The sequence below is a fragment of the Rhinopithecus bieti genome, unplaced genomic scaffold (assembly GCF_001698545.2).
Source record: "Rhinopithecus bieti isolate Rb0 unplaced genomic scaffold, ASM169854v2 scaffold_22, whole genome shotgun sequence".
Classification (NCBI taxonomy): Eukaryota; Metazoa; Chordata; class Mammalia; order Primates; family Cercopithecidae; genus Rhinopithecus; species Rhinopithecus bieti.
In genome coordinates, this window is record NW_016803136.1 from 2231121 (window position 1) to 2241469 (window position 10349).

General features: G+C 59.6%; 1 protein-coding gene across 1 annotated transcript in view; it reads right to left on the bottom strand.

Moving 5' to 3' along the window:
* Positions 1-373: 373 nt before the first annotated feature.
* The window catches only part of MNT (MAX network transcriptional repressor), a 17908-nt gene continuing 7932 nt past the window's right edge, over positions 374-10349 (bottom strand). The window contains 2 exon segments of the mRNA XM_017867001.1: positions 374-3985; positions 4189-4381. Of these exon segments, the coding sequence (XP_017722490.1) occupies positions 3219-3985; positions 4189-4381 (960 nt within the window). The 3' untranslated portion in view covers positions 374-3218.

A 10349-nucleotide genomic window follows, 5' to 3' on the forward strand; every position in this document is an offset into this window, starting at 1 on the left:
CTGACTGCAGCTCCAGCGAAGTCTCCAGCTAGCCGTGTGGCCTCAACAAGTCACTGGGCCACCTCAATCCTGTTTCCTTATCTGCCAAAATGGGGCTAAGTCTTGCTTATTTACTTCACTTGGCTGTTGAAAGATGAAACAAGATAATACTTATAAAATGGTCTGAGGAAATACGAAACTGCAGAAGTTTCAGACCGACCAGAACTGGCATTTTCAGAGCGGCGGAGGCACCGGGTCAGAGCTGCTTGAGGACTCTGCTGGGCAGACAGGGTTGAGACAGGTGATCTCGCCGCTCCTGCCGCATGCTTCCCTACAGGCCTCTGCCTCCTTTTGCAATAAAATGACCCAGATGCTGCAGGCTGGCAGCTCCGTCTCAGGTTTCAGTGCAGGTTTATTTCAGTTTTATATTTTATTCCAGGCAAGTGCTTATTACATGGATAGTATTCATGTCTCGGTAACTAAAGTCTTGGAGCATGAACAGCCACTAGAATACAGTTCAATAGTAAAAATACAGTATGTACAAAATTAGGGTTTTTGTAGTTTTTTTTTTTTTTTTTTTTTTCCCACACAGCAGATGTATCCAAACACATAAAAATCTCTACAGTCTGGGGTCGCTACAGTTTATATTTCAGGAAACAGAGACAGAGTGGCCGAGTCCTCACTGTAAACAAGGGCCACCTCTTTGGGGGTTGGGGGTGGGACCCTCGGACGGGGGGAGAAGCAGCTGTTTCTGGAGAGAGAAGGGGTCACGGTGACCCCCAAGTTATGCTCCAGGCATTCCCTGCCTTTGGCCCCCCCAAGGAACCAACCTCCCCCTCTCCCCGAGGTAAGGACTCCCAGCCAGTGAGCCACTCTCAACATCAAAAGGTAAAACACGCATGAGAGGTAAGATGTGTGTGTGTGTGTGCGCGTGTATGTGTGTGTGTGTCCCAGGCTGGAAGGGCTAGGGAGGGAGTGGCAGGCGGTCCCACAGGGTGAGGACAGATGTGGTCCTGACAGCTCTCAGGGGGAGATGCCCAAGGAAGGGCTGGGTGGTGGCTGCCCACTTGGGCACACAGCATCACAGCGTTCACAAACAACAACAAGAACAACAGCAACACCCATCGTCACTAATCTGGACATAGTCATTCGGCACTAGATTTGCAGGCCCCCACTGCTGGGGGACAGGGACGGGGAGGGGCAGCGGGTGGATGATGAGGTATCTGTGCAGGCCCAGGGGCCACTGGCCTCAGGATGCAGGGAGAGGTGGGCAGGCTGAGGGAGGGGCGAGCTCCACACACTGACCGTCCGGTGGGTCAGACCTGCCATCGCTGTCACAATGGGAATAGCAAAGCTGGCTCTCCCAGAGCCAGGGGGTCTGGCGGAGGTGGCTGTGCTGGGGTGGGTACAGGGCTCAGCCTCTGAGGGTGGCGACCTGGTTTGTAACTGTCCCTTTACCCACACCAGGAGAAAGAAATGAGGAAACAGTCCCCTGGGAGATGTCCAGGACCAGGAAGGAATGGGAAGGGAATTCTTAGGCATCTAAGGATTCTTTATTTCAAAAGAAAATCTATTCAAGACCTTTGCTGACCTCCTCTGTGCCTGCAGGGCACTCCAGGAAATCCTCAACTCTGTCCCCTCCCTCCTGGCCCCCTCGCCTGCCCAGGCCCCTGCCCCAGCCCATCAGTGTGAACTTCACACCCAGGGACACTGGCTTCCTCCCACTACACTGAAAGGCCACTGGTGTGTGTCCAGGTGGGGAGCGGAGCATGTCTGACACAAGGCCACTTGTCATAAATATCCACATACAAGGAGAGACCAAAGCGGGCTGCCCAGGCAGAGGCAGAGGAAGCCACGCCCTAACACGGAGCCCCTGACTCCTGCCGGTTCCACGTTCAGCCCTGTCCTTGACCCAACACAGGACCTTTTCTCAGAGAAAGGTGGTGCTGCCCAGCAGCTCCCCAGGGAGGGCCCACTCAAAAGTGCCCCCTGGAGAAGCCGGGTGTGGAGGGGATGGGAGAACACAGGGCTGAAGCAGAAGCAGCAGCCCTAGCTCTGGCCCTGTTCTGTACAGGCCCCCAGGGTTGGTCTGGGGACAGGCTTAGGGCTTAGCTAAGCCGCTGCGTTTTTACCTTTCTGATGCCTCAATGATGTGGCTTCTATGCTCCTGGAAAGAAGACCAGCTGCTGGTCCATGTCTCTCAGACTGTAGGAGGCGCCCCAAAGCCCACAGGCCGCCAGGCCCAGCTGTCCCTCGGAGGAGTGCCCAGCACTCAGCAGAGATCAGAGATCAGGGGCTGAACACAGGACAGCGCCCCTCTTTGCTGCCTTCTGGAAGCCAAGAGCCAAGCCCAGAGCTAGGGACTGGGGACAGATGCCCAGTGGCTCTCGTCCCATCCAGACCCAGGCGGCAGGAGACAGGGGAGGGGGCAGGACAGCCGAGCCCTTCCTTCCCCACCTCAGCCTGCCCTCCTGAGGTCCAGAGCCCAGTGGCAGGGCTTGGGTTGAGGACACAGGAAGCTTGGCAGTGGCTGGGTTTGGTTTATTGTTGGTAGAGAATCATTTTAAGTAGTTTCTACGGTAACGAATCACAGTGACTGCAAACGGGTCAGAGAGCCCCAGGCTGGGGCCCCACCTGTCCGGGTGGGACTCCAGACCAGCCACTTCCTATGATCTGTCACCTGTGCTCAGAGCAGGGCCCCTTATCACCCCAGTCCGCAGCTTTCTGGGCCAAGTGGCTTCGGTTCTGCTTCCCCCATTTCCCCTGCAAAGACCTGGGAAGAATACACTGAAGCTCCGGAGGAAAGCCGGGGGCCTGGGCCACCTCACCAGACAGCAATAGCAGCAGCAGCACAGGAAGGTGGGGCAGGACAGGGGAGAAGTCAGGGAGCGTGATATCCACATCGCACTGATTTCCAAGGACAGGGAGGGGAAGCAGGAGCGGCGCTGGGGCTGGCACTGGGCCGGACAGGTGGCACATTCCACCAGAGTCTCGCATTTTCTCAGAGTCATCTTACCAAGTCCTAGTGCAGCAGGGTGGCCCCCTGCCCTGCGCCCAACTCCCTGGGTGGCCCTTCCCTCCCTTGGCTCAGAGTCTTTGCACCCCCTTCCCCTAGGAGGCCTGGGGTGGGTGGGGGGGGCGGGCCTGGGCCTGGCTGGAATGTGTGGAGCTGGTGGGTGAGAGAGTGGGGACAGGTCCCCCTCCCTGTCCCCACTGGGGGCCTCTGAGTGGCCTCGTCCTCAAGCCAGCTTGAGCGTGCTGACTGGGAAGGAGGGCATGGTGACCATGGTCACAGGGTTGAGCACGGTCTGGCCCACCAGCTGGGGGTGGTGCACCACCTGAGCCCCCACGGCCGGCTTTGCCATGACAGTAGCCGGGGGCCCCAGGCCGGCTGTGCCGTTCACTTGCTGGTGCGAGAGGGTGTGGGCGATGTGGCTCACTGCCACGGGCTGGCTCACTGCCACGGGCTGCGGGTACAAGGGCAGCTGGGAGCCCAAGTGGGCCACATGGTTGAGGGTGGCAGGGTGCACTGTGATGTGCCCAATGGGGGGTGTGGCAGGCGCCAGCTGCATAGCAGGGCTGGGGGCCGAGGGGGCGATGTGGGCGATGTGCTTGCCGCCTGGCCCCTGCAGAACGTGGTTCACAGTCTGGATGACTGAAGCGTGAGTGGTGGCTGTGTGGGCGATGACCGTGGAGCCGCCCCCAGCCGTTGCCACCAGATGGGCCGGAGCTGGCACCAGTGTCTGGGCAGGGGCAGCCGGTGGGGGAGGAGGGGCTGGCAGAGGGGTCTTCTGCTGTGGCTGCTGCTGCTGCACGGGTAGGTGGGCAGGAGACAGGGCCACGGAGTGAGGGTGAGGGTGCGGGTGTGGAGGCAGAGGTGCAGGGGTGGTGCTGGGGGGTGGCAGGGTGGACTTCAGCAGCTCCGGCTGGGGACGATGGCTCAGCTTAGGTGGGCCCAGGCCCGCCCGGTCCTCCTCCATATCCTCGTCTATGTTGTCCTCACCCTCTGTGGGGAACACGGGGCAGGAGCAGGTCAGAAGGGCGGGGGAAGCAAGCGGCTGGAGGCGTAGATGCTGGTGGGGGCGTGGGAATGTGAGGGGGCTGGGACTGGGGCCATCTTTTCTAGTAGGCAAGAGCCTGGCCAGGGATGCTGGAATTTGACGTGTAACATCTGAGGGCTGTGGGGCCAGCGCGGGGGCTGGGGCTCACCAGAGGCGGTGGAGGTGGAGGCCTGGTCATCCTCGGGCTGGCCCGTCTGCCGCAGCACGCGGTCAATCTCCAGCACGTCCATCCACTGGCTCAGCTCGTGCTTGAGCTCTGCCAGCCGCTGTTGTGTGGCAATCTTCTCCCGCGCCAGCCGCTCCATCTCATGCTCGTATTCCTTCTCCTTCCTCTTCAGGGACTGGGGTACAGAGTACGGGACAGCAGAACACCCTGAGCAGCAGCCTTGGGGCCCAAAGTCCCCACAAACCTCTCCTATCAGCTGGCCCAGAGGCAAGTCTGTGGCAACCAGGGGACCCAGCCTGACGGGGGCTGCTGGAGACCACACCTGTCCTGGTCCATGCCCCTGCCCAGGGGGGCCCAGCGTGTGTGGGCTCGCTCCACTCCTCCCAGGGAGTGTGGGCTCTTGGGACGGGCCCCACTGGAGCAAGCTCAACCAGGCGTGCGGGTCCTTCCATGTCCTCCACAACTCATCCTCAGGGCTTCTCTGCCTCTGGCCCCATCCCTCCCCCAGCAGCCTATCCACTTTCCACACTTCTGCTCGGTCACTGATGCCATGGGCTACCCTCTACAGAACCCCAGGATCCTCCGCTTCGACCTCCTGGTTCACTTGTCTCCCTGGTAACTTCAACATCCTTGGAGGATGACCCAATAGGCAGTAACACGACCTCGCCCCGTCTCATCTCCAGGGATCGCCTCCTTCCTGGCTGCTGGTCCGCACCTGCTCCCTGACCTCCTGGACGACTCTCCACTGTGCGCGACGCTTCTCGACAAGGCTCCACTTACATGCTGCTCCCCATCACCCTGCCCACTGCCCTCCAGACTCCCTGGGCTGAACCACCCCCAAGCCTAGGAATGTGCCCCCGTCTACACCTGTACTTGGGCTAAACAGATCCATGAGAAATGGCTCTTGCATCCCATGACCCAGCTCCCCTCCACACTCAAAGTCTTTCCTGTGCTCCGACCTGACACTCTTTTAAATCCTACTCTTTTAAGTCTCACAGACCTCCCTGCTGGCAGCTTTCTGCCCAGGCACGTCATAACTGCTATGTCCACCAGCAATGCCAACACGTGTGTCCTTGCTGCCTTCCGAGTCCCTTTCTTGGCCTGCTCTTGAGCTCCTAGCTTCCCAGGCTTACTGGTCATGTCCAGGTGCAGGGCCCGCGGGCTCTTCACATACACAACTCACCAGCTGGCTTGGTTTTCCTCCCTGAACCCCGTCTGCCCTCATCACACATGGATCCTCCTCTCCTTACCCCCTAGATCTTATCTGCCCGTGCTCCAAGACCACATCTGAGCCCCTACCTCCCCCACTGTCCTTCTGTATTTCACATCCTCCTGCCTCCAAGACCTTCCGGGCACCGCACCATTTTTTTCCAGGCTGGTTTGCATTTGGGGTAGATTTTTGTTTTATTCCCCTCCCCCACTCTCCCTCAATTTTTTTTTTTTTTTTTTTTTTACTGTTTGTTTTTTTCAAACAGTTTCGCTCTTGTTGCCCAGGCTGGAGTGCAGTGGCATGATCTCGGCTCACCGCAACCTCTGCCTCCCGGGTTCAAGAGATTCTCCTGCCTCAGCCTCCCAAGTAGCTGGGATTACAGGCGTGCACCACTACATCCGGCTAATTTTGTATTTTTAGTAGAGACAGGGTTTCTCCATGTTGGTCAGGCTGGTCTTGAATTCCCGACCTCAGGTGATCTGCCCGCCTTGGCCTCCCAAAGTGTTGGGATTACAGGCATGAGCCACCGCGCCCAACCTACTGGTGTTTTATCTTTGATTCTCCGTCACCCCTCACCCCTGGTTCTCGTCTTTCTTGATCAACATCTTTTCTTGCCTCTGTCCCCTTCTCTCCCTGTATCTCTCACTCTCCTCCAACCTGGGGGACAGTGGTGTGTAGGAGGAGCCATAGGCCTGAGAGTCCATCTGCTCTCCTTCCTGGAGCCCAGAGGCAGGAGAATGGGGTGGCATCTCCAGCCCCCTAGCCCTGAGGAAAAATAGGGTTCTTCCCACTCCACCCCTCCCTTTCTCCCTGCACCAGGACTGGGCCACTTCTGGTGGGCAGTGGGTCCCAGATCGGCTCACACTAAGAACGTCAAAGAACTGCAAACAAAATTTCTATTAAATTTTGTGTCTCAGGAAAAAAAAGCGGGGGTGAAATGAGAAGAGCCCCATCTGCCTGGGCAGTAAATACGAGGCTGTCAGATAGGACTTCATCAGGAACTGGCTCATACAAAGTCTCTCACATATATATGTTTTGTTTTTCTGTCTCAACACACACTGTCCCTGTCCGAGCTGTGAATGAAGGTGAGGATGGCTGCATAGTCTGTTTAGATCCCAGAGCCCACGGGCGGCCAGGAAGAGCTACGCACAGGGTGCTTACTCGACCCCAGGGGAAGGATCTGGAAGGGTGCTGTCCCGACTCCTAGTGACCCTGTTGCTTTCCACCTCTGTCCTGTCTCTTCCCTGAATCACAGGGAGAATGACAGTAACCCATTAGACCCAGGTTTCCCTGCTTTCATCCCCTAGGGCGGGGGTCCCCAAACCCCAGGTACTGGTCCGTGGTCTGTCAGGAACAGGGCTGCACGCAGGAGGTGAGCGGCGATGGCACAGGACCACCTGAGCGCAGCCTCCTGTCACATCAGTGGGACATTCGATTCTCACAGAGGCAGGAGGAGTCCTGTGAACTGTGCACCCCAGGAGTCTAGGTTTCGTGTGCTCCTTAGGAGAGTCTGACTAATGCCTGATGGGAGGCAGAACACTTCCATCCCGAAACCAGCCCCGCCCTCCCTCTCCATGGAAAAATGGTCTTCCAGGAAACGACTCCCTGTTGCCAAAAAGGCTGGGAATCGCTGCGCTAGGAGCACTTTCGCTGTTCTGTAGCAGCTTTTCCTGACCAGGCCTGGCAAAGTCTCTGACCCCACCCACCAGTGAGGCCAGCTTCCCACACCCCCTGCACAGATTTCTGCCCTCACCAGTGACAGGTGTCTCTAACCATTAGGGCCTGCAACACATAACCCAGGTAAAGCCCTGCTCTGTAGTGGCCTGAAACCTGGCAACTTGACACTTCTGTTGCCAGTCCCAGGCCACACACAGCCCGCTCTGTCATTCTGGCCTTAACAGTTTCTCTCCATTTTCTGCTAGGAAGACAGTAGGAAACTGCCTTGCCCCTACACACACACACCTCTGTGGCTTTTCTTTTTTTGGAGACAGAGTGCCGCTCTGTCACACAGGCTGGAGTGCAGTGGTGTGATCTTGGCTCATAGCAACCTCCGCCTCCCGGGTTCTGCGATTCTCCTGCCTCAGCCTCCCTAGTAGCTGGGATTACAGGCATGTGCCACCAGGCAGGACTAATTTTTGTATTTTTAGTAGAGACAGGGTTTTGCCATGTTGGCCAGGATGGTCTCGAACTCCTGACCTCAGGTGATCTGCCCCGCCTCGGCCTCCCAAAGTGCTGGGATTATAGGCGTGAGCCATCCTGCCCAGCCTGCGTGTAGCTTTTCACCTGGCTCTGAGGCTGTATCAAGGGGCCGTAGGTGAGTCAGCTCTCACTTGAACCTGGCTGCTGGGGGCTGGAAGCAGCAGTCCTGAACTCAACCCACCTGTGGGCAGAATATAGTTCTAGGCCAGGGAGTGACATGGATCAAAAGCTTCCTCTTCTCACCTAGTCCAGTTCTTCACAGGCCTAGAGGCCCCTGCAAGATTTCCCCAGGGTCTAACTTTAACCCACATTGCTTCATTCTAAACCCATTTCCTTTCTGCGACTACCTGGATGCACACTTTGGTACCTATTTTTCTTGTCTCTGTCCACTTTTCTGTGGCTGTCTTCAAATCTTTGACCACCTCTAAGCCACTCTGGATTCTGGCTGGGGACCACTGCCTTCTTCCCACAGCTTCCTGCTCTCAGCATACAAACAAAGCCCCCAGTCTTCACAGCCCCACTGGTCTCTCCAGGACCAACTCTTGACTCAGGCCATCTCTGAGTGACAACCCTCCTGACCATGTTCGTGTTTGTTCTTAGAGACGGAGGTCTCACACTCTGTGGCCCAGGCTGTCCTCGAACTCCCTAGGCTCAAGCGCTCTTACTGCCTGGGCCTCCCAAGTAGCGTAGCTGGGACTCAGAGGCGAGCCACCGTGCCTGGCTTATTTCCAAAAAGCATCCTGTTCCCTCCTGCTGGGCTGCACCTGGGCTCCTGGCCGCCACTTTGCTCTGTCCCACCCAGACTTATCCTGCAGGTCTCAATGTCCTTTCCTCGGGAACAACTATCCTCCCTCCCCAGAACAGTTCCGGCCGCTCGGTTCCTATGATGCCCATACGGCGGTCTTCTGTAGAGTGACTTGTTCATCATCTGCCACAAGACCCAGCCTGGGAGAGCGCAGACCCAGGCTTTTTAACCTGCTCGCCACCCTTTGTCCAGAAGCAGACACTTCGCTAAAAGCACCTCAATGAATAACTGAATAAATGGTTTGTAGACAGGCCTTTGAGTTTCCCGCTTCTGTGACCAGCACCAGAATGGGTGTCCCTTCTGGACAGCCTGGGGCCCACCCCGGCTCCTACTTCAACGGGCCCAGCAACTCAAGAGCTTCCTTCTGCGGCTGCCGCTGAGTCTCCTTCCGATTCATTTCCAAACCCACACGTTACGCAAGGCGCTCTCTGCAAGTAGTACCTGCAAAGAGGAACTCGCCATGCCGTCCTTCCTATTTCTCAAAAGTCATAGCTACATGAATGTCGGGATTGCCAGGAAGTGTCTGCATGAACACCCTCAGCCAGCCCTGCGACTAAACTACAACCAAGCCCACATTCTGCAAAACCATTCCAGACATAAACCACCGGCCTGTCGCGGCCTCCGGGCCCCTGTCCCGCTCGGCGCCCCGAGGCCCCACCCCGAAGCACGCGCGCACCCACCCGGCCACGGCTTCCCTGCGTCACCCTCGCCAGCCGCACCGCCCTCCGCAACTCGGGAGCACCGCCCCCGCCCGCTACAGCCAATCCGCGAACCCGGCCCCGCCCCTCCCGGCTGCCCGGAAGCGGCCTGGAGGCGCGCCAGCTCCGCCCCTGGCCAGGAGGGCGGGCGGAAGGGCGCGTTCGCGGGAGGCGGGGAGGGAGCCGCCCGCCTGGAGCAGTCGCGAAGCAAGCAGCGCCTCCGCCCCTCCCTCAGCAAGTCAGGCTCCGGTTACCTCAGGGCCGTGACCCCGCGGTCGAGGCCGGGGGAGGGGCGGCGCCCCGCGGCTGGCTTCTAGCGCGCTGGACCCTCCTCGCCACCCCTCCCACGGGGCCCGTGACCCCGCGCGGCCCCCGGAGCTTCCTCAGCGGGTGGACAGGGGGAGTCCCGACTCGCCGGCCCCGCCCCACGCGGGCTGGGAGCCCCACGTCCCTCCATCCCCAACGGCTCCCCGTCTCGGCGGCCGCCGGCCCATCCCCCACAGCCTCTGGCCCGGCGCGCGGAAGCCCCGCCGGTTTCCAGGGAAACCGAAGCTCAGGCCGCCATGGCAACTGCCTGACGTGGCGGCGCCCCCGGCCCCAGCGCTGCAGAGGGAGCGACGCCCAAAGGGAGGAGACGCGCAGCCGGGAGGGCCCCGAAAAAAGGGACACCCCCCCTCCCCCGTTCTTAGCCCAGGAGGAAGGAAAGCGTGACGTGTTTCAGGCTCGGCTGCCCCGGGGCTCTTTGCCGCCCAGTCAAATCGCAGTTTTCCCCGCCCCAGGCGTAACCCTACACTCGGGCCGTGGCGCCTCCACGCGCGCTCCGAAAGGACCTTTCTCCTCCGGCGCACATGGGGCTCGGCCCGCGCCGCAGCGTGGACGGGGACCACGCCCAATCCTCCCCGCAAATAGCGACAGACATTCGGGCGGAATCTGGGCTCCCGCCCAGGCTCTGCGGCCGGGGAGGAGGCGCCGGGCCGCCCCATGCCCTTCCCTCCGGCGGCTTCACCGACACGCGCGAACGGGAGCCGCCACTGGGACTCGCACCAAGCGTCACGGTGCGCGCCTCACGGCCCCCGGGATACCAAGGCTGCGGGGGCTCGGGAGCGGCGGGGGAGGGGAACCGCTCCCTCCTCTGCGCACGCGCGCCCTCGCGGGCAGGGAGCCCCGCTGACGTCAGCCGGGCCATGTGCTCAGCGCCCGCGTGGAGGCGGGAGGGAGGCGCGGGGGAGCC